The sequence below is a fragment of the Poeciliopsis prolifica genome, unplaced genomic scaffold (genome assembly GCF_027474105.1).
Source record: "Poeciliopsis prolifica strain line A6 unplaced genomic scaffold, Auburn_PproV2 SCAFFOLD014, whole genome shotgun sequence".
NCBI classification, from domain to species: Eukaryota; Metazoa; Chordata; class Actinopteri; order Cyprinodontiformes; family Poeciliidae; genus Poeciliopsis; species Poeciliopsis prolifica.
In genome coordinates this window covers 1,099,244-1,124,348 of record NW_026562389.1, presented here as the reverse complement: position 1 = coordinate 1,124,348, position 25,105 = coordinate 1,099,244, and the positions used below count along the sequence as shown (strand labels likewise).

The 25,105-nt window shown below is 36.7% G+C and overlaps 1 protein-coding gene across 3 annotated transcripts in view; it reads right to left on the bottom strand.

Moving 5' to 3' along the window:
- The window catches only part of grid2 (glutamate receptor, ionotropic, delta 2), a 437,319-nt gene that overhangs the window by 10,378 nt on the left and 401,836 nt on the right, over positions 1-25,105 (bottom strand). For all 3 annotated transcript variants that reach the window (XR_008606581.1, XM_055039675.1, XM_055039674.1), the window contains exon 15: positions 5,005-5,245. Coding sequence is in view for 2 of the 3 variants with exons in the window: in XM_055039675.1 (XP_054895650.1) it covers positions 5,005-5,245 (241 nt within the window). In the remaining variant the exon portion in view is untranslated. The remainder of the gene's footprint in view (positions 1-5,004; positions 5,246-25,105) is intronic.

The following is a 25,105-nucleotide window of genomic DNA, read 5'->3' as shown; positions in this document are numbered from 1 at the left end:
GTTGCTCTCAGGAAACCGCTGTGTGTGCCAACATCAGTCGATAGGTCAGAGCTGTGGTAGGGTGGAGGATATATGTCACGGGTCAGTCATCAAAAACAACCACTGACTGAGCCAACATAGTTTTTACCATGGGAGCACAAAGGGGAGCATTTATAAAACTGGATTAAAAAAAAGCATATTTGTTCATTTCTCTCTCTCTCTCTCTCTCTCTCTCTCTCTCTCTCTATATATATATATATATATATATAGAGAGAGAGAGAGAGATAGATAGATCTATATATGTCCATGTATTTGGAATTTTAACCCCTAAAGCATAGACAGCACAATAATGCTATAATTAAACATCAGGGTTTGATATTGACAGAGGATGCATGTGGAATTCTAAAATAGGAAATGTATACATGTGTAGCTCCAAAATCAATACCAGTGATTTTCTTCTCCTTAACTGGCTGCAAAACCTTGAACAAGAACTACAAAAAGAATCAAAGACTAGCACCATTTAAATCCCTGCTGTCCCTTCCATTCACTGACGAGGCTCCACTCCCGCGCTCAGTCTGGGGTTGATTCCGCTGGCTGCTCTTCCTGGTTAATGAAGATAGCAGGGGGCGGGTGTGTTTGTTTGTGTTGAAGTCGAGCCACACTGTGCTTAACATGACTTTGGGTTCAAGCGAAGGTTTGGTGTCTTTGTGCCTGCTCAGTGGCAGACACGACTACTGGTCTGAATGACAGATTAAAGCTGTAAACAGAGCAGGGGGCTGCAGGTAGGGGGTATATGGTGTATTTATGCGTGAAGGGGAAAAAAACCCCTGCAAACAAGGAGATGATGGCAGGCAGTTGTATATAAGAGAGCTGCATATGACGCAATGTAAAATACTGGCCTTTTTTCTTCTTTTACAAACATTGAACTACTATCCATCAATATGTATCAGTAGAATTAAGGTTAGCTGATTCTTCTAGTTAGCCACTAGAAGAATCTAGTTAGCCACTAGAAGAATAACCTACAGTTACAAAGTAGGTGTCTTTTGGCAAAGATGTACAAGAAATAATATTTTTACTGCAGGTTGTCAAGTTACAACACTAACGAAAAGGTTAAAACTGACTAAACAAATAGTTAGGAGCAATATAATTAAAGGTCAAGCACCGGACCGGTGTGCCTTGTCCAGACAAGAGTAGGGTCTGCTGTAAAATGAAGGCATGTGAAAATCATATCACGCTCACTGTTTGGCATAGTGGAGGATCTTTCATAGCGTCGGCTAGGTTTTCTTCCAAAACCTTGGAAAACTTTGTTAATGTTCAAGGCTGCAGGGGTTCAAACAAGAAGAATTACCATCAGAAGAAATGAAATAAAAAGCTTGTGGATCTCACCTGAAAACTGAATTTCGGTTATTATTCAACAAGATGATGACCATGTGGAAATCAACACAGAAATAGTTCACCAGCACCAGACACCAAATCAATCTTCTTTTATGTCCACCTCAAGCCTCCACATTTAATTTTTATAGAAAAGCTTTTAGATGAGTTAAAGAAAAAAAAAAAACTTGAGACCTCAGGAGTCTGAACTGTCTAGAATGATCATACAGAAGGAAATGGTCTAATATCGCTCTCTGTAGATGCTCCAACCTTGTAAGATGTTACACCAGGAACTAAGCGCAGTTTTATTGTATAAAATTTTGAATATGCGGGTCCTAATAGTTATGCTATCAGTTAGTTCAGAAAAAAACAACTTTTTCTGAACGTGTCTTTTGTTCTACGTAATAAAAGGCCTCAATCTAAATGATGGGTATGTATATGTTATTCAGTGTGTATGTTGTTGGAATAAAAGCTAACATTTTAAATCCACAGGTGCTGCAAATGAAATTGATTTTTAAATAGATTAATAGCCAAACAACCCCAAGGACATTTAAAAAAGATATCCAAGTTCCTAATCCTTTCCACGCAGAAGCAGATTATTCCTTAGACTGCAATATGGAAGGAAGAAGAAAAACTTCCACGTGATTTGTCAGAGTCCTGTGCTTATGAAAGTGATCACATTGTTTAAAATGTATCATTCAAATTATTAACCTAACATTCGATGGCAACAGCAAACACGTGCAATTTCAGTTTTCTGTGTATTTGTGCACTTAACGTCAAAGGGCTGCTTTAGTCTCAACAGCAAAAATCACTGAAGGATTCACCTACATTTCAGAAGCTGTAGCAAAGTTATCCTGCAATGTTTTTTTTTATGATTTATTGGAGCCCACTTATTTAATCATTTGTAACGGAAGGATAGTAGAGTTTTCCTGCTGAAACTTTCTCCTAAATTACTTTCCAGATGACTGGGGTTATTGGTCTTTTACAATGAAAAGTAACCTGATCGGTCGTTAAATCATCCTCGGCAAAGTCGCAATTTTCATTTCTCACCTTTGTGTAATTTTTCTAAATTAAAGATTAGATGGAGCATATTTCTAGTACTTGTTTTTAGAAGATAGGATCAAAAAGAGACTATTAAAAATGTTGTGCGTGTGTGAATATTCACCCTCTTTAAACCTCAAAATCATTAATAAAGGTTGTTTGACCATTCAGAACCCCTTCCCTCTGATTGACAGTGTTATTGGAATTAGCACCAGCAGTTCAATAAAAAGGGAGGAAACGCTTCCTCATTAATTCTCTTAAGCCATTATCCTCAATTTAACCTTGACCTGCCTTTATCAAACTGCTTCCTGCGAGGGGAAAAAAGCAATTGTTTGAAGCGGAAGTAATTCACCTGATGGCAAAAACATTTTCCGCAAAAAATTAATCTGTGCTGCTTCATGTGCTGGTCCAATTTGTTGCAGCCACATAAATGATTAACTCTAAACCAGAAGTGAAAATATTATTTCATACATAATTACATTCCTTTGAGTCTCTTGCTGGCATGCTGTGCATATCAAATCTGTGACACTTTTGAGCAATTTTGAAGTTTTGATTAAAGTTATGAACATGAACCCGTTTTCGCCCTCTGTGTTTTGGTAAACATAGAAGTGGGCCAGGGGGGTAAATAAAAGTAGTTGGTTTTAGAGGTTAGCTTTAAGTGGCTTTTAGATTTTTTTTTCTCTGGTTCAAATAAGGTCAAACTTAGAAGACAAACTTAAAAAATAATTTAAAAAACTGATGAAAAGGATTCAGGCTTGTGCTGGTACGATCTAAAGAAGAGCAACTCAATATGCAACTATTTGGCTTTCTTACTGAAAGTATCGCCGATGACAGAATGATGCAGCTAATAAAGTTACTGCATCACAGCGGACACCGGTAACATCTTCCTCCTACCAGAGGAAGATATTACCGGAGTTATTTTGATTGCTTCAAATGACGTCCCTGCTGAGGTGATCATCAGTACATAGCCTGATTAGATAGTTCATGTGGTGCAGCTGCTAATTTACGACGACGGAATGCTGCTACTGTTTTGGGAGGGACAGATGCTGATATAGACATCTATGTTTAACACAGTGACTCAGTAGTTTTGACTCTTGCTATGTTCTGCTGCACTCCAACAGGCCCTCGGGCTGCTTTGTATTCTACTTTTAAAGTTGCCCGCATCCGCTATTCTCATACAACACTGACTATGTGTAACAAATAAAGGGTTGATTAATTTGTTTGTACTCGCATTGTTTCAGATTAGTCAACACATTAACAACACAAGTAATTAAACTCTGAAAGCGGTGGTATTTTGCAAGAAACTACTTACTGTAACTTGATGTTGAAAAACTGGGAGATGAACAATGATGATTTAAAACTGTCAGCTGAAAATAATGACCCCCAATGCTCAATTTAGAGATGTTAAATCATCAGTGAGAAAAATTGTAGATGTGGCATGATTAATATGATTCTCTCATATACTGTGCTAGGTTTTTGCTTTGACAAATCATTGCCAGATAGTCAAGTAATGAGAATTAAAAAAGGGGAAACGCACAACTTAAAAAATGAATTCCTTCTCCAATTAGGTTCAGTTAAATTTGTCACTTAATTCACTTAAACCCATATTAGTTTGCTTTTGGCAGAGGGAGTCCCTTCAGTTAATCAGTTTGATAACTTAATGGTAACTCTAATGAACAAATTATTAAAAATTAATAACATGACAACACCCTCTCTGAACTGCCTCAACAAGATGGGAGATTGTTTTGGAATGTGATCTTCATCCTATGACTGTTTCCACAAGTACATGAGATCAGTCCTTGGCATGTCAGCAAAGAGCAAATATAGAGCTTGGAGGGAACTGATGTTTATTGATGTTTCTTAAATAAATTAGCTCAGGGAAAGGAAGTTTGAAGATATCTTAAAAAATTCTTAATGTTTTTTTGTGTTTTACCTCATGCAAGACAAAACAATTTCAGTAGTAGCTTATAAAAAGCTGAAAATTGTCCACTCATTTATTCTCCCCATCATTTTCAAATTTTCTTTTGACCAATATCCCTTTTGTATTACCGAGAGTCTTCAAAAAATATGTCCGCCCTTTGAAGTTGTTCTGCTGTCATATAGCAATTTTGTTTTGCAGTGTATTTTACTGTGATTTTATGTGATAGATCAACACAAATAACTGTAAAACAGAAGAAAAAAATCACACAGTTTGCCAGATGTCATTCAAACAAAAATTAAAAGCATGGAAGGCATTTATAAAACCACCTTTCCCTGCAAATATAGCTGCAGTATTTTGCAGCATGTCTTTACTAATTTTGCATATCTATAGACTAAAACCTTTGACATTCTTTTTTGCAAAAGAAGTCAGGCTGACACTGGTTAGATATAGAGCGTCTGCAAACATTGATTTGCAGCTATTCCATATCTTTTTATTTCTCAGATGATGCTCTAAACTCCTCCACACTTTTCTTCAAGCCCCTTTCTGGTGAGATCTTTGGTTTTCAAGATGCCATTTGTTCACTATAAGTTCTCTAATAAAGCTCCACGGCCTTCATAGAGCAGCACTACTCAGATATCATATTAAATGATATGAAGTATTCTTTGGACTATGGTATCATTCCTCTCCCATACCTCCTTGGAGGGAACTCTAGATCCCTTCCGTCGTGACCACCAGCTTTCCACCATAGCAATGAGGCAGGAGAGAACCACTCCGGCTGCAAGGACGCAGAAAACTCCGGCAAAGCTGTGGATGTCGAGCGCGTTGCCATGCTGCCGCGTCTGGTCTGAGCTGTAGAGGTCACAGGGGCTATCTTTGGGCCACCACTTGAGTTTCAAGATGTCCATGTCGCCATTTTGTTGAAGTTCCAAGATTCTAGGAGGCAGGGAAGAAATGGAAGTGTATATGAAGAGAACCAATAGAGACTAAAAACAAGCCTACTTTGAAAGAAAACATCAGATTTCTTTGGAAACAAACACAATGCATAGAAGTGAATAAGCAAGCAGCAGAATTCAGAAAAAAATAATCAAGTAATTGATGAGACTTGAACTACATTTTTATGATTAGAGAGGCAAAAACAGCCAGGGAAAAATAAATTATCTGCATGAATCATCTGCACAACACCCAACACTGCAGCTTTGACTGCAGCTGTTGTAACTCCTCTCCACCATTTGATGGCAGTGTTGAACAGCTGAAATTCCCCAGGATCCCCCAGTACCCATATTGGGCTGTCAAACTCATTATGGCTAACATTAATATGTTTTGCAGCACAGCACAAGTACGCTGCCACAATGTCATTATGCAGCTTAGCTTTAGTCACACGATTGATGGCTTCAGAGAGGATACAGCTCAGAGGTTGATGGGGTCCCTCTGCTAGCCTTCAGTTTATTATTTAACTGGGTTGTTCGTTTTGGTTTGCAGGAGAGCTGCAGATGCAGACACTCTGAGAACAACTTATATTTAATAGGAGATCTGACATGAAGTGGAGAGTGGTACATGAAAAAAAGGAACGCATAAAATGAGAAAAGAAGAACATAATGCCCTCACAGACGTATTCATAATGATACAGACGGCTATAATCCAGCATGAGCAAGTGAGCCAGCACACTGGCTGTTAATGCACAAAGGGAGACACACTCTAAGACATGAAGTCACAAACCTGATTGCATAAATGTCCAAGTAAACCTAATAAGGATCATTCCATGTTCTCATCAATGATTTGCAAAACTTCCTGGGACCACATTCCTCCTTTAGTTGCAGTGACAAAAAAAAAAAAAAAAAAACAGATCGGTGCTCTTCGGTTTGTTTTTCAGCTTATGCAAAGCACAAGCTGAAAATCAGCAAATGCAAACAAACCCTGCAGCCAACTCATTTATTCACAACAACTGGAAAAACATGTATCATTTTGACATGAATCAGACTCGACCTGCCACGTTAGAATCAAAACTGTCTCATTCAAAAATGTAATTTTATCACTTCATAAGCTTTTCTGTGTGGGAAAAAACATGATTAAAACAGAAAATTCATCATAATATTGATTGTCTTTTGCTTGAGTTTTGAGTAGATTAACTTAGAGATGTGTTTATGATCTTTTTATTTTATATTCCCAGATGTAAAGCCAGAGTGGTCTGGATTGTCAGTAATAATGATAAAGTCAATAGAAAGTATATTATGGGTTGTGCTGTTAAGACACTGGAACTGAGATTCAGTCAGGATCAGTCAGTCGTCCATCCATCTTTCCCACTCTTCCTCCCTCCATTCCTCCATCCATCCATCCACCCTACCACCTACACACACTTACACACATACATACACATTCATATTTCTAGTTGGTGAGAGACTGGTAACATCCTGGACAGACCAGGACTGGATGTTCTGCCTCAGATAAATATATGCATGGTTTAAGTTCAATGAGCAAGTTTGGGTGTGTTTTGTCTATTGAGATGGACTTACACTTATGACTGGGAATATCACTTTGCACAAATTACCTTTCAACTTTATTTCCCAAACTACTAGCTTGGATTGAAACCACAATTTTCTGAGCGTCTTCTAGAATACAGTCCTGAATCGAGTGCTTAACAGGCGAAACTCACCGAGTTCCGTAGGTTAGACCGGAAACTTGGTCTAATCTGATAAAAGCTGATACATTTTCAGCTTTTATTGTGCAAATTCTTAACACAGTCGGTGTGAAAAAGCATTTTGATGATGATGAAGACACAGGTATTCATAATATGCTTAAAAAGCTGATTTGTGCCCTGATTTCTTCGTAGTTGAGCCAAACTACTCTGACTTTAAAGCAACAGGAGAACCTAGCATCAGAAATTCTGGTGTCATTTTGACTGATATCAAATTTGATATAAATCAAACTCACTTTGGGTGCACCCTTGACTTCTATACTTTAGCTTTCATATCATGAATTGATACTGATATTCTCCAAAGGATCGAGAGTCATAAAGATGTGTTGTTCCCAGACTCAGAGGAACCTCAATATCTTTCTGGGTTAGCGGCGACTTTCACCACACACCTCTCCCCTGGATGACATTATTGCCCATGTCTTTCAGACAGTGGAGCCATGAACACTGACCTTTACAGAGATAAGAGACTTGGATTCCCTTAGTGGGTTTCGTTTGATCTTTTGAGTGGTTTTGGAAGATATAATACATCTGATGGCCTCTGTGGGTGTTGTTGCTCTCTGTGGATGTGAAGAGTTTAAATGCCTTTGATAATACAATTTAGAAAAACAGAAAACCAAACATAAATGTAAACCATTAGATAAAAACAGAAATTATTTCCAAATCAATAACCAAAAAGACTTTCATGAATAGAAGGAAAAAAGAAAAAAAAAAACATTATCACTTCAGAATTAATAAAACTTACCATCAAAAGTTTTACATTTTTTTCATCAGAAGCTTGTTGAGAGTAGTTTGTTTCTGCATGAGAATAGTAAACACATCTACTATTACAAAAACAACTCATGAGGATTTAGCATCTTCTTTTCATACTTCTGCCATATTAGTGTTTAAAATATTAGCATATTTTTGTTTAATCTGAAAAAAAAGTCAAAAATACACTGTCAGCTAACTTGCTTTCTAAAATTTAACTAGAAACAAATTGGCACACTTGCTAGTGAGAGTATCATAGAGAGATTACAGACAAATTAATGTGAGTTCAAACATGATTGCTTTTCTCTCAAAGCAACATTGGGCTTTTACACAGTTCTGACCTTTTTATCTGTCAGTCTGGCAACAGATGCTTTACACACAAACAAACAACCCTGTGCTCTGACAAAGAGCTTCACAGAAAGACGTATTACATGCACTTTAATGAGATGGAATACAAACAATCCCACCTAAAAAAAAAAAGGAGACATCCAAGACATCCAAGGTTTTGTCAAAGTATTTTGTGATTCTTGCATGTAATTTATCCATCTTCCAAAGAAGTTCAGGCAAGGTTTTTTTTTGTTTTTTTCTGTCAAAATAAGAGCATAACTGCACGTTTTGGGGAGCTGCCCATTATCTCTACTCATAAGCTGACTGTTCATTTAAAAACAGATTGTCACGGCAAAAATATTAAGTTCAGACATGAGCAGCAGCCGATTTATGTTTCGTTTACAGTAGTTTAAAATTTCTGAATATTGTTTTAAGCTTTTAATATGCGAGTAGTCAATACCTGAAGCTAGATTCTGTAAAAAAAAGTTAACTTTTGGCATTCGCAGGGAAAAAAAAAACATCAGTCATTATTAAAAATGGCAAGGCTTTCAAGTGCTGAAACATATTGTCACGGTACAGGAAGATCTATATGATTCTGAAGGGCTATGAGTTTAATCTACAACTCATAAAAGACAGATCAAAAGGATGTCAAGGTAAACCGCAAACAGAAACGAGTTAGACGAGATAGAAACGAGGAGCGAAACAAGCAACCCAAATACAGATTCCATCCCTGGTGGAATTATTTGGGTGTGTCTAAAGCTTCATGTATCATTAACGTTTTTGAGAGAGGACATAGCAGAACAGATTTGAGATTCAGGACAGAGTGCCTCCACTCAGCCCTCTATTACAACCCTGTCTGCCAGTGCTGCTCATCATCTATCATTCTGCACTAATTGGTCTATCAGAGTTATGCAAAGGCTGCTTCCCTGATGGGCTCTTGAATCAAACCAGAACACTTACATACACTGACAAGAACATAGCTGCTCACACACATATTAGATCCTTTTACATTTGTCTCCCTGGTGTTATCCTGCTCACTGATTTACAGAAAAACAAAGAGGACAATAATGAGAAAAGTGTGGCTGATGTTTAAAGCTCAGCACTTCATAATATCAAAATGTGCTCTCCTGCCAGGTTCATTTCTCCCCCATTCTGCTTTTAGATAACTGAAGCTGGTCAGTAACAAATATTGGTTACAATCTGATCATGCATCCAAAAATCACAGTAGTCGTGTTGCCATTTATCCTTCAAATATGATGTGTACAAAGACAAACCTCACTTTTAGTCCCATCCAACATATTGTATTAATGTACTATTTCTTCAGCAGTGGAGTCCTAGAGACTATAGTGAATTTTTGCTTCATTTAATCTTCAAAATGCTTGTACCAGTTAGCCCAAGGCCTTTCTAAAACCTCTCTGAATGTTACTCGGACATCGGAGAAATATTATTATTAGTTTGACTTCACTGTCACAAATCTTGTGAAGAGTAATTAGTTGTGGCTGGGCTGTTGGGAAATTATTATAAATATATGCATCCTTCCTACTCCTGGATTATGATCCCAAAGGGGCTTAGTGGAACATGTCTGTAATCAAATCCATAAGTGCGTTTTGTAACGATATGGTGGTAATGGTCTTGAGTTGAGACACACTGTTGCTTTTTCCCATTGTGACATGTTGTTAGAGAGAAACCTTTTACAAGCCACTAATTAGGATTAAACAAGCTGCTATTATTTGCCACTGAAAGGTGATAGGAGTATCTTCTGAACATACAGATTTCAGCCATTTGATTTTTTTATGCCCTTATTCATCTCCTGTTCTGTGTTCCATTCAGAATCCCTGTTTCATCACACTTTTTTAGCACATAATTTTATTTGTAATTTTTTTTACAATATGTTTGTATGTATGTGGATTTCACATCATCAGCCCCATCTGAAATATATCTACTGAGGAAAAACAAAACAATTTGTTCAATATTTTTTTTCTGCATCTTTCCATTTAGAATGCCAAGTCTGATGTTCAAAAGTACATATTATATTATACAATCCATACATAAAAAACTAAATAAAAAATTCTTCCATAAACCAATTGGAAAATGCAGTTAAATGTATAAAAGTTGTATTTAATGGCATTAAATCTATATCTATATTTCCGTTAATATTTTGTATATTTGCAAAAAAAAAAAAAACAAATCTGTCCTGAGATGTCCAGTATTTCTCACACTCCCAGAAAAGCAAAGCAGTGCAGGCCTTTTAAGTTGGAATATAACTTCCAACTTAAAAAATTGTTGAGTACTAACAATTTTGAAAATGAATTATTTAACATTAACATTAATACTTAATGTTATTCCAGGCAAATTCTGTATTGAAACAATTGTCAAACACATCTTTGTTGACTAGATTTCTGTCTCGTAGCTAAGTTTTCACAGCTAAATGGGTTTTGAGGGTGAGTGCACCAGAGAAAGTGAGCATATTGACGTTCATTTTTTTTAAATACACGAAAGCAGTTACCACGGTTCTCCATTTGTCCCTGTGCCATGGCTGACAGGCAGAATGAAAGGCCACTGTGCTCTGCCTGACAAAAACACTGGTTGAGTCAAAGGGTTCCTGCAGTACGCCATCTGTCTGGCTCTCTAATTTGGTTGTCGCTGTCTCAGCAAAGAACCCCATCTTCTCTCAAAAACAAACAAAAAAATCCTTCCCCACACAGGCACGAAAAACTGTGACAGGTAAACAGACAACAACAAATGTGAAAGCCAGGATTACCTTTACATGCCTATTAGAAAGATTAAGACAAAACGTATCCTCCATGGTAAAAACAATGGGGAAAAGCGGAAATCATAAAAACTAAAACAAAAGCAAAACAGTCACAAGTCATTATTTAAAATGTCTGCTCTCACCAGCTTTGTACATTAGTCTAGCTTCCCCATTTTACACTGTTTATTGAGGCTCATGTTCAACTAAAACAAATTGTATTTTCTCTGCTATATTTTCCCTTTAATATCTTTAGATGTACTTGTCTCAATTCTGCTTCTTGTTTTATTTTTCCTTTGTAAATTTTTGTTATTTTGTTAAGAGGGTGGCATTATGTATTTTCTAGACACATAGCACCATTTTATACCACAATCAAGTAATTATGTTGCACTCAGTTGTTATAACAATGCTGTATGCGTCACACATAACTTGAAAGAAATGTTGACTTCACAATTTCACTCCTTGAGATCGGGTTCTGTCTCTTTAAGAAGCTCCTGCTCCTTCCAACACGCCCCACTCCAAGGAGGAGCTTTGGGAAAATTAAGGGTATACCAATAAATCGACCCTGATTTTCTTAATTTTGGAAGACTGATGACTGGACAATATCATCAGCCACCAATCTTATCTACTTCAGCAAAGGTCTAAAAATCAACCACTGCCCTCTTTTACTCTGTCGTGAGAAAGGTTTGCAGTTAACCACTGGTGCTAACTCAATGACTTTCTTGATATATTTATCAACATTACAGACAAAAAAAAAAAATCAGTCACCCCCTGAAAGTACAAGAGGTAGCAAAAATATCAGATTTACATTACCAGAAAATTAAATGATTTCTAATAGACTAAATGTATGCCATAAAGAATGGGTTAAGAGTTAGTGTCTTACAATTTAAAGCAAAGTGCAAACAATAGCCTCAGCATAAGATGTCTTAAAGTCTCAGGTCTTTTTCTGTCTTATATGTGAATCACTACACCGGTAAACACCAGTGAATTTCCATTTGTAAAGGAACATGAACATCATATGCAACCACGGATGTTACATGTAGGCTACCTATGTCTATAAAACTGCTGGTCTGGTGAAGGTGTGTGTGTGTAATGACTTATCTTGCTTTAAGGTGGCTGCATTTCCCTTTGGAGATATGCAAGACAAGTCTCCCACTGGTCGTTAAAGCAAATGAGCATGGGTTACTCATGTGTTAAGGCGGGTTGTGAAGGTGTGTGCTCTTGTGTGTCTACACACTCTCCTGCTGCCTCAACTTTCTCTCCGCAGAAGCCGTTATTGCTTTTATACTGGATGTTACCATGGCAATGCTATGGCTCCAGCCTTGATGGTGGGATGATCACACGTTATTAGTCAGTTCAAACCAGCAAAAGGAAACATCACAGTGATTTGCATAGAGGACTGAGGGGCACTAGGCTGGAATGGAAAATAAAAAAATAAAATAAAAAACTGAATGAAAAGGAAACTGGTTTAAGACAAATATAAAAAGACAAGAAGCACAGATGGAGAAAGACATTGTGCTACATAAAGACAAAAAAAACAAAGCAGATAACTACATATACTTACGGAAGAAGCCATTTATGTTTTTGTTCTATTTCAGGGAAGATAAAATTGGATGGCTTGGTATTTTTACAACTGGTATCACCTTTAAAAGGAAATCATACGTCTGTCCGAAAAGAGGAAGGTTCAAGAGGAAAACCTAAAAATCTCTTTCATGCACCACCCTTCATCTCCTCATCTCTAAAAGTTTAAGTTCCCCCACATAACCTGCTTTAATTTATTAAAATTTCTTGTCAATTATCTTTAATTTTCTGTTTAGAGCTATAATTTGTGGTATTGCAAGCCAATTAACCCTCTTTTGTATAACCTGGCACATAAGGCACACAAATAAACATCATATACTTTTATATAATGTTTATTTATAAGCGATAAATAATCCTGTTCTTCAGTCTTCTTCAGTGTGTTGAAATAGTTCTATGTTTCATGTTCCAGTGCTTTTGTCTTTTATTTTGTTGCAGACCAATCTCCAAAGAAATCTGCCATCTCCACACACACATACACACATTTATATTACAGCATTCATGGTAATCATTGTACATTTAACTGCAGTTAGTGGAAAACAGTTTTAATAGGTTTACCATATGTAATACAAAATAAAACAAAAAAAAAATTAATGTCCAATTTAAAGAGGAAATGGTTTTGTTATAAAGTGCATAAAAAACTGAGTTTAAAGCTTTGTTAATTTGCATTTTAGGTGTCTTATTTTTAAGGTTGACAGACATTCAATATTCATAATATTCTTGTTACCGAATCCTTTTAAAGTGATTCTACTCAGTTGGATATTTCTTTTCATCTGAGTAAACTATTTTAATATCTGTCCATTTTTTTTATTATATTGTGAATTTGCCTAGATCGTACAGTCTTTTTTATATAAATATATTTTGAATGCGCATGCTTACATTTACTTTTAATCTGCTGCCACAGGGGGACATATAGGAATACCCTATATGCCCCCTTTGACTTCCTGATTTCAGAGCAATGCTTTTTTGTAAAATAATGTGTCACTTTAATGATAATTTTATTAATGAGCTTCATGGTGATGCAGTTGTTAGCACTATTGCCAAGCAGCAAAAAGGTCCATGGTTCAAATCCAGGCCAGGGCCTTTCTGCATGGAGTTTTGTATGTTGTCCCCATCCATGAGTGAGTTCTTAAAGGGTACCCAGGTTCCTCCCACTGTCCCAAAACATACATGTTAGGTCAGTTGGTCTAAATTGCCCTTAGGTATTAGTGTGTCAGTGCAGGCGTTCTGCATGTCATGTGCAAGTCCTGTGTGTGTCTGTGTTGTTCTGTTATGTGCGCCAGGATGCTTTTCCAGGGCGTACCCTTACTGCCACCCATTGAACCCTGGAGATGGCTTGTGCAGGAGCCTGCTCAGACATGCAAAATTGATTTTATTAATATTTAATATAGATACATCTTACTATTTGGTAAAAATTAGACAGGCTCCTGTGGGACACAACTATAAAATCAATATTTTCAGAAATGCATAATATATAAAAACAACTTAGTAGCCAGCCTGTTTCAAAAAGAGCTGCTCCTGCTGTTACAAATGTCCCAGGTTGAGTAAAAATGGACTGTCAGGCGATATCAAAACCATGTTTCTACACCACTGTTGAGGTATAGGAGAAAGTCTCTTTGTCTCAGGACAAGACTGCAGCGAAAAGAGACTACAGCAACAAAGTGAGTTTTGAAAGTCGGTTATCTCAGCACCTGGCAAACAGATTGTTGAGTCACTGGTATCGATCAGCTTCGCTTTCAACCTCTCGATATATTGGGGCTATTTTCTGCTACAGGCCAGTAAAAATCTCACATACAGCTCTTTAAATGCACCATAACTCCAGATATTGTGTTGATTCTGCATTCTTCCCCAAGGCTCATCCGTAGGCGACCATAAATGAAGGTGATATCCCAAGCTTCTTTTTACTTAAAGTCTTATAGCAACTGTAGCAAGATAATTTACAGAACACAGTGACTTAGATGATTTGAAAGAATGTGAATGAGAAATGACAAAATGAACTGAAGTGTTTTCTGTAAAAGGTGTCAAGACATCTGAACAACATAAAATTATCTGTCTAACAGTTATACAAATGTTATTTCCCTGCTATCTTGGCAGCGAAAAGTCTATTAGAGAAAATGAACAGTTGAATTTGTCAATTGAAGATAGATGGAAAGAGAGCACGATAGCAGAGGGAGAAGCTAAGTGAATTGAAAAACAGTAGAGAGTTTTGAGGAAGGAAATTCTGCAGCGTGTTAAGCCTGAATGGATGGCTGACAACAAACACACAGCTGTGGAAGGTAAGAGGAGAGATTAGAGGAGACTGGAGAGAGGAAGATAGCTGGTAAGTGTTAAGAAAGAAGGAAAGACAATGGATATGATGAGTGTCCAGAGGAAGAATGTCAAATAAAATGAGAAGAGAAGGAGTAAAGAAGGGAATGAGAGACAGAGGTGTTATGCTAAAATGGGTTTCTCGTGCTCAGACGGCCGCTGATTGTCAGCTCCTTAAATGAGAACAACACCGGGTTGACAGCTCACTTACTCGCTCAACAAAAAGCTGGCACCATCAGCATTCTTAGGCTGCATCACTCGAGTTAGTCCTTCAGGAAAACATGATGGGAGAAAATAATGTTTCTATAATAAAGTATAAAAAGTTTTGAAACTTCTGAAGAGAGGTGGGTCAAATGAGTTTGTGTCAGGGAGTGACTGAAATGAGCACTAAAATATATGGAGAAATGCAAACTCTGACAGGTTTATTTCAAGGTGAAAGTGTGACTGTTAGCATTTCAATTACTCTGTATAGGTTAGAGTGACATGCTGATTATTAGTAAGGTCAGGCTTTACCTCAAGATCTTTGCACAAACATACTTGTCAGGGAAAAACCCTGAAATATGGTTAAGTGCTATAATACCCAGAGTATTAAGGTCATTCTACTGAACTGTGATGCATTCATTTTGCAGTTTTGGTCATTTTGCCATGGCCACTCTAATAAACGATGTTTTAAATCTCAGTCATTTCTGAATAAATAAAGTAATAATACATTTCTTGCCTGAATCACGTCAGCCGTTTTGAAGGCAGTGCTGTCAGAAATAGAAAACTCAAAATACATTAATGCTGTCTCCTGCAAAGTACAACTGTCTGAAATTATTCTCCACTTGCTTCAAAGAAAAGACTGAAGCACTCTGACCAGCAGTGACAGTTCAGAACCCTAAAGTCTGAAGTCTTTTTTTTTACAGAGTCCTAGTCTCAGCCACTTCAGATAAGAGCCCAATTCCAAAAATCTTAGTGCATACCAATTTATTTGTATTTTTGGTGTCAAATAAAAGAAAAAGAAACACCAAAGAGGCTTCATCGTTTGCTTTTGTTGTCACAGACTCAGTATTTTATCTAAAAGGAACAAATTTCTAATCTGTCACATTAAGAAGATTAGATTCTAAAGATTGACTAAACCATTTTTCATTGAAACAGCTTTTTCTAGTAGCTGTTTGGAATAAACATTAAAGACAACATAAGTAAACTGTCTCTCACATTACATAAATTTCAAACACATCAAATGTCATGCATATTAAGAGCCCTTAAAGACAAGCCTGGGTGGTGCTTTTATGAGCCATGAAGGAGCTCATAAAACACACCAGCATGATGGTGAATATTTGCTTATTTTACATTTAAACCATGGAACATTATTCAAATCCTGACAAGCAAAGGAAGTCAAAGAGGAGACAGTTATACATACTTCAGTATTTTGTAGTGCTATTCAATAAGCATTTGCTGTAAAAGAAACAAAATCGACAGAAGTTTTGACAAACTTTGACATTAACACCCATTTTAGCTGTTATGACAGGTTGTGAGGTATTTCACTACTAAAGCTCTTCCTGCATGCGCTGCTCATTTGAGGCCTACCCATACATTTTTAACGATGGTGAGGTCAGAGCACTGCAGAGGTTATGCCAAACCCATCAGAATGCACCTCTTAAGGTAGCGCTGGGAATCTTGAGGTGTGCTAGAAATCATTATTCTTTCACACTACCAATACCTTTCATCTTTTTCTGTAAACAGATAGTGTTTGCCTCCACATTGCACATTAATTGCACCTATGTTTCCCAAGACTTTCCAAAACTCTAATTTTTCAATACCAAAAGAAAGACTGAAACACCAGTGTGTTCAGCTGCTGGAGAAACCTCCATTCTCAAAAATAACTGTACTTATTGCACCTCAATCAGCAAGACCAGTTTCAGTTTTCTCCTTTTGTCATTTTTACAGCAAATCTTATGGGAATATAGCATGTGGTTATTCCATGATGTTATGAACATGGCAGCAGTTGAAAAGTAAGAACCAATCATCTTAATCCTTCAGTTCTTAGTAAATAATGAAATTGTCATTTGTGCCTTTAAAATATTGTCTAAAATCAGACCAAACTTTTGAGAAACTCTTACCTGGTTGTAATTGTAGTCTTAACATATGTATAATATGATCTAAAATCAGTCATCATAGTACATCCAGCCTTACGCATGCATACATTTTGGAGCTTTGTTACATTAGGTAGATTGAAATTGTTACATTAGGTACTGACAGAACTTTTGAGGCCTACCCATACATGATGATAGGCCTCATGTATGGCCTACCCTCCATGTCTAGCAATCCCAGACATGGAGCCATTAACATCAAATCTTCTGAAAGAAATTGTATTTTTTGCATAAAAAGAATAAAAAGCCCTGAATCTTATAAAGATGCCATCCAACACTTTGTAAAGCCCTGGCCCTTTATTACATTTACAAACACAATACACTCCAGACATATTTCCCAGAAGGCACAATGAAATTTGTCAGGATATTCAATGGATTGCATATGTGAGCCCATTACTCACCAAGAAAAATGGTCAACTGGAGCAAAACAGAACTGATTTCAAATTACTAATGTTTTATCTGGACGTTGTATGGTGTGCAGCCAGTTATGGTGACCAGTCCAGAATGATCATCAGAATCTTGCAGGGATTTAGTGGGTGAGGCAAATGAAAAGATGAATTAGTTTTCGGGGATTTACTTTGTCACTTCAGACAAAACTCTCTCTTATAAGACTCTTAATTTTATTGCACTTCTTGTTACTTCCATGACTGTTCAAAATTGTTTGTGCATGCTGAAATATCTACTAATTTTGAACTCCAGTAAAAAAAAAAATTAAACAAAATAAAAGACAAAAAGAGGACAAATAGTGAAACCCTGAAAGTCAGGTCCTTTTCTAAAGCTCCTGACCTTTCAGTTAACAATGGAACAAAAAGAAAGAAGAAAGGTTATTTACCCTGGGGTCTTTGGTCCCATGAGTGAAGTTCGCAAAGCTTAATTATTCCAATTAGCGCTTTCAGGGTTCAATGTCATACACTGTGTCAGTAAAGTTTTCATTTAAGCATCATTAAGCCACAGTGTGTGGGTGAACTGGAATCTGGAATCAAGCTGAACTATGAGAAACATTGCACAAAAGTACAACTACCATTAACCACCATTAAACATTTCAAAAGTAGAAGTGACACTGAAGTAGATATAGAGAGCAAAAGAGAGAGAGAGAGAAAGAAAGAAAGAGACTGATGTTGTTAACAGGGATTAATAAAGATTTATTGAATGAAAGTGTGTGGGCTGACTTTGACTGTGAAAAATTGCTGAAGGACCATCTGCTGAGAAATGGGAGAGCCAGACAGGGAAACAGAGAACAGAAAACACCGATACCTGGAAAAGTGTTTTATGATTTTGACAATGTCTCTGTTTATGCCTTAAAAAAAAACCCAACAAACACAAGAGCTGCTATCATGCTTTCATGTTACAGCCACGTATTTAAATGGCACAGGAATATGTGCTGTCATAGGTAAATGACCCTACAGCATGGTCTTCACTGCCACATTTAACAAGTAGGCTCACAATGAGATCTCCAGGTAAGCTACAATGCCACACACAAAAAAATAGCGATAAAAAAATCCACAACACAGATCTATTGTGTCTCATGTACACAATAGATTGTGTCCATGAGACACAATCTATTCATAGTCAATAAATGTAAATTTCATTGAGGACATGTTCCTTTATTTTAATAACCCATCTAGTGAATTAATTTCACACAGATTAAAATGTTCAAACCTGTATTTCTCCTAATTCTGATAATATTTTGCTTACAGCTAAGAATGACATGTTTATTACCTGATGAAGGATTAATATTTGCAAAAGGTACTTTTGATGTGACAGCGACACCTCGTTGGAAAACATATTCTAATTTGCTAAATGTGACTATGAAGCATACATATGTTTACAGCAAATGTCACAGAAAAGAAGACAGTCTGTAGTAATAAACATTTTCTTACCTCAACATGCCAAAATGTTTGACTGATGACATTTTGACCTGCTTATTCATTAATTCAAGTACTTGATCACCCCGGGGCAGTCATAGACACTTTTAATTGCAAATGCTCAGCTAACACCAAGTATGCAAAACTAAAAACGAACGCTATGAATTTTACACTGATAGTCAAAATACACATGGACAATCCAAAAGAGGTAGACACCAATGAAGTGAAGAGACTAAATCTATAAAATTATGTTTTATGGAACAAGTTAATTAATTTATCAATATATTAACATACACGGGAAGAAAGCAAGCAATGTAAATGAAGCTTAAGAAAGAGGTCTTCACTACCCTTGAGAAAAAAAAAAAACATCGTATCATAAAGATTAGCTTTAGTTTCACAAAGAGCATCTGAAGGCTTGTTTTGATTGAATGTTTGGTCTTTTTGGATTGTTGAATGATAGAAAACACAATTTAAACTAATATCTTAGCTTTATACAAATTAATATCAAAATAATGAGCCAATAAAAAAATATTTGCATATTAGAAATTCTCAAGCAACGTTAATTATACCTGAAAAAGAATTAGAGCAGAGGATACTTATTTACTCATTCTTATCTACCAACCCTAAATAGCAGTATCAAGAGATTAGTTACTTATACTAGCCAACCAGAAGTCCAGAGGACACTTACTTACACTTAGCAACCCAGAACAGGGATTAGAACTTGGAACCCGGAAAAACAACAACTTTTTAGACTCTTATTCTTCCGAACCAGAAAAGGAATTAGACCAGATGATACCGACTTATACTTATCTACCAACCCTGAGTAGGAGCATCTAGGTTATTTACTTTGGATCAACATTATTAGCTTTTTCTTATTTTGCTCTTTCCTTTGGTTTATTTTGTTTGTATTTCCTTTTAATTCCTGTAAAGCACTTTGTATTGCCTTGTTGCTGAAAATGTGCTATATACATGAAATTATATACTTATTTTTACACACTATTATTACCGTCATAAAACATAAAATATAAACAAATCTCTATCCACAAACATAGCTATCTTACATTGTAATTAAATCAAAAAGAAAATAAGAGACATAGATAAGGAAAATAAAATAAAAGCCCTGACAAAAATGTCAATACTCAAGTCGATACTTCGTTGGCATCATGGGGTGACAAAAAGTGGCACAACTAAAGCAAAAAGTCACTTTTCTTGCAACGAATGTATGGAAACATTTCTTCAAGAATGATTCTATTCTCTGATACAGCTCCAGGATGTCAATTATTCTTTTAACACAATATAATAAAAAGGCACCACACACTTTGCAGGAATATTCACAACAAACTCTGTTAACAGAGTTAAACTCTGCTGGACAAAGAAAGAGCAGCAGAGTGAGAAGCTCTCACAATCCAGAGGAATGACAACCGCTGCTCTCTTCTCATGAGACGGTTTTCACTGATCATATTTGTTCACACAATGAATTGCAGCAGAGTTATATGATTTATATTTCTTTTTTATGAAAGCCACATAAGCACATGGGATTAACAAATATAATTATTTCAAACCAAGCTCAAAAATTAATAGTTCTCACACAGTTTCCAAGTTCAAGTACATTTTTTACGGACTGAAAGGAGCAAATTTCTTGGTGAACTTTGATTTAATTGAATGGTTTATGTATGAACAACGACTGTCATAATCCTTTCATTGTAACCATATCGTCTTAGATTAAACAAAACAATTGAGTCACCTGTACTGTAACATTTTTTTCTTCAGGTTATCTTTCAAAGATACTCATTGAAATCTTCAAATCTCAGGCTCTTACCTATGATGTCAAAATACATCAGATTAATGCATTTATGTGTTTAAAAGCTCTTAGCTGTTTTTACATTTTCACTACTACCAAGACTCTATTTTGTCACAACTTACTTAAGCTAAGAGTCCATGATAAGCTATTAAACCAAAAGGCCTGTTCAACAGATTCCATTTCTACACAGGCAGAGGCAGCTTAAAAAATAATTTATTTCTGGATTTGCATATGCAAGTCAGTTTTCTTCAATCTTAAACATTTTGAAAAGAGAGCTTATTCAATTCATAAATCGTATTTAAAGGTTTGCAATAACCAAATTTCAGAAGGAATTTGTTTTCGGAGTCATTCTAACCGTTACTGACAATTTTATCTTTATGAGACTTTCTAATACAAAAGCTTGCCAAGCTACTGAAAGCATCACAAACAGTTTGTGATCTATGTACTGTGTCTTCATTGAGACTCACAACACCTAAATTTCCCTTCAAAGCAGGCTTTAGTAGAGAAGTACTTTCATATTAGTGACAGATCACTTACTGAATTCATGGTGTGAAGAGGAAATGAAATAAACACATGAGTGAGCTAGGGCTGCAGAGGGAACAATGAAGAAGGTATGAATGCATTCCTTCATCTGAGACTGAAATGAAGGCTAGTCAATACATATCAACAGTGAAGGTGATGGAAATGAATGTTTGTTTTCATAGTAAACGTTTGCACCCAGTCTCACTTCCATAAAGAGACTGATATAGTCGAGGAATTCTGTAAAACCTGTAAGTGCATCAAATCCAGACAAAATCATAAGATACTGACATGAAATCCAAAATCCAAAATGTAAAAAAATAAAACCAAAACAATCTTTTCAGATACATTTTTTCAAAAGGTTTTTGATTAAATATTACCCTCGCCTTATTTTCAAATAATAAGGAGTGAATCCACTCTGGCTTCCTGAAGGTTCAAGTCCCTTCACTGTGTCAGGAAATTAAATCCCACAGTCTAAAGCCCCTTTTTTACGCAACCACTGGGTTTTACATTGTTCTGATGGGAACTGAACATGTCAGTGTCATATGTGAATGACTTCAAAGATGCTTTTGTTATAAAAGCATCTTGAAGTCTTTGTAAGTGTGAACATTTCTCATCACAAATAGTGTCATGCTGTGAAAAGAAAACAATATTATGAAGATGTGTTTTCTAACTTGTTTTTGATTTGAAACATTTTAATTATCCTTATGATGGAAAAAAAACATTCAGAAAGATTCTTAACTGAATGAAAAGAGATGAAAATATGTAAAAAGCAGAATGACAGAAGCTACTTTAATTTTACAAAATGTTAGTGGAAGTGTCTTTAATACTTTATCAATTATCAAACTTACGATAGAAGACTAGATCAAGCTTTTAGAAAGAAAACAAGATTATTCTGTTCCAGAATTCTTTGAGCTTTTTTCTTTCAAAGTGACACCTTGTGCAAATTACCGAGACACTTTGGGCAAAGATTCCTTAGAATTTGTGCAAATGAACCACTTAGGATTATGAAAGACATCCATCTAGGAGAACCATTCTCCTGTTTTGAGCCGCTCAGAGCTGGAAATGCTGGTGTTGTCAAGAGTATTGTCCTTCACACTGTTGCAGATTTAAGGAACATTTACTTTATCTTGTTTGGATAGCTTTCTCCGTTAATACCATCATTTAAAAATTACATTTTGTATTTACTCAAAGCACTGTATCTCATCCTATTCTTGTTCTCTGTTCCTTTTTAATCCAATTTATGGTAGAACAAAGCATGGAGCCAGTACCAGCGACCTCTCCTCAGAAACCTTCATCATTTATTGCTCTTGTCTTTGGGGATTCTTAAGCACTATTACCGGTCCAATACTGCATATTTTATTACCAAAAGTGCTTTAAATTGATGCTAAAACACATGCAATACTCTGGATTCTCTCAGATCCACCAGTGGGCCCAAGTGAACATACTATCTAGTTGGGTAACACCAGGGCCACCAGTTTTGAAAATTTCACATGCCCAAGTTGCTGCAGGCGTACTGACTTCTAAGAGATTCATTTCTCAGATAACAATAAACATGGACATAATGAACTCACAGTAATAATGAAAGAATTAGGTCATAAAGATTTGCATTGGCAATTCCTTTGACATGAACAACTCTAAAGGTAAATAACTGAATTCTGAATTTTGCTAGAGTGACAATCGCTAATTTGCCTGTACACAACAATACCAAAAGATAAGGCATTAAAATTTGCTTGAACATAGACGGTCTCTGTAGGGTCTTTGAAAAATACCCTGGGGGTGCATTAAAAACAAGGCAGTGCACTCCCGTAATGGTGTTTTCTCCTTCTTGGCAACTCTTAAAGTTATAGTGAAGGTACAGAAACCTGTAGCTTATCTGTGCATAAAAAGGTAAATATGAAGACTGTAAGAAAACATTCTTTTCATATTTCAACATCAACATGTATGAGGGAAGTGCGAGAGGAATCAACTAAAAACGCTGCCGGTTTAAAAGATTGATAAAGACATTAATGCTTTGTACCCAATGTGTGAAAAGGGCTAAACAATCTAACATAATTTCTTGGGAGTGAAAATTGCCTCTGGTGTGTGCTCACCACTGCAATCTACCCAGTGGCCCCGAGGTGTGATTTATCTGTGTTTGCGACAGAGTTTTGTCACTGTAGTAATCGTCATTTGGCCCCTCAAGCATGCCACAAAACATGCTCTGCCATGGTCCCCACAGAAATACAGCATATTGTGGCTCTATTTTAGAACCATCCAGCCTTCAGCCCTCAAGCTGATGGCGGAACACTCGCTTTCAGCCAGGTAATAAAACAACAATAAATCTCTTGGAGAGCAGGACCAAAATCAAACAATGGACATGGCACCCTCTGCTTAGCACACAACTGTGCAATAGGAAATGGAAACAAAATAATATTAATACAACAATGAGTTTGCTATTAATTTTATCTGAGCTTTTTATTGGTATTTCTCCCCAAATTGAATTTCATGTACTCTCTAGACTCCTATGCATTTACACACTGGTTTCTCTTCCATGATCACACATAAAAGGCATCGCCATTTTGTAACTGAAGATAAAAAACATGCTCCAAAAGTGCAATAAAATGCATGGCCAACAACACCCCAAGATGTCCATCTGCTGTGGATTTGATCTTATGTTTCAAATTTTCATATCAATGCCTGCCAACAAGCAGACACAAAAATAATGCATTCCCCTCCCTGAAAGGATTTTTTTTTTAATCTTGGCCCTTGAGCACTTCAAAACAACTTGTCAGTAGCTGTCAGTTTAAATTAGTGGAGCAGCCCGTTATGGCACTGTTTTCTGACTCTGGTAAATCTGCAGGCTGTCTCCATCAATCATGGAACAGGACACACACAAAAACTCTCACACAGAGAATCATGAACACACTTCCAGATTATTCCACAATGCTGACAAAAGCTGGCAGTTTTGCACACACACACACACGCACACACACACACACACACCCCCACACACACACACCACACCCACACACACACACACACACACACACACACACACACACACACACACACACACACACACACACACACACACACACACACACACACACACGCATACAGAAACACAGATGTGAAATGCTGCTGCACTTCAGCTACAGCAATGGAACTTCACAGCAAACAAAGCGTTTGAAAACGATAAAGTTGAAGCAGTCTGTCTGTTTCTACAGATGCTGCCCTGCTCATGTTCTCTTTAAAGTGTCAAAGCAAATAAGTTATTTTTCATCTTTGATATTATCCCTGGGGATGTGAACATACCAAACACTCTTCAAGTATGCAGTGCTCACATACACACACACACGCACGCACGCACACACACACACACACACACACACACACACACACACACACACACACACACACACACACACACACACACCAAGTATGCAGAGCGTACACACACTGACGTAAACATGTAGAGTAAATACTCCTGAGAAGTTGAAGAGATTCTCTCCAGGTATATCAGCCAATCACTCAGTATTTACACCGTCCAGCCTCTAGAAATCTGTTACCTGCAAAATATGAAGTAGGCCTCACTTTCCCAATCAAACAGTCCTGATCAGTAACAGCAGACACTAAAACCACAGGTGAGTGTTTCGAGGTGACAGGTAAGAGTCGATGCAACAAACCCCGAAGTAATAAAGTTGATAAAGTAGAGTTACACAGATGATGATATGGTAACTGTGGAGAAAGGCTGAACGTTGTGGCTGAAAAACGTTTCAAAATAAAAGGGTTTCATACCAGTGGATTTCAATAATTAGATTTTTGTGTCGAAAATCTGAAATACTGCACTTCATGACATGACATGACCTCTCCTGTTTTACCCAGTTTTCTCCTGAGTGGTTGTATTAATTTGATCCTTTCACTCCACGCTGAGGCTTCTTATTTTTAAGGCGTTATGAGACAGTGGTGAAATTTGTTCACTGCTGCTACATTAGTTACTCAATAGGTTATTGCTTAGGTAACCAAAGAGCGAGTGAGTTAGTTGATGCTTCCATCCTTGCTAAGATGGACCTGAAAGGTTGAGTGGATACAAC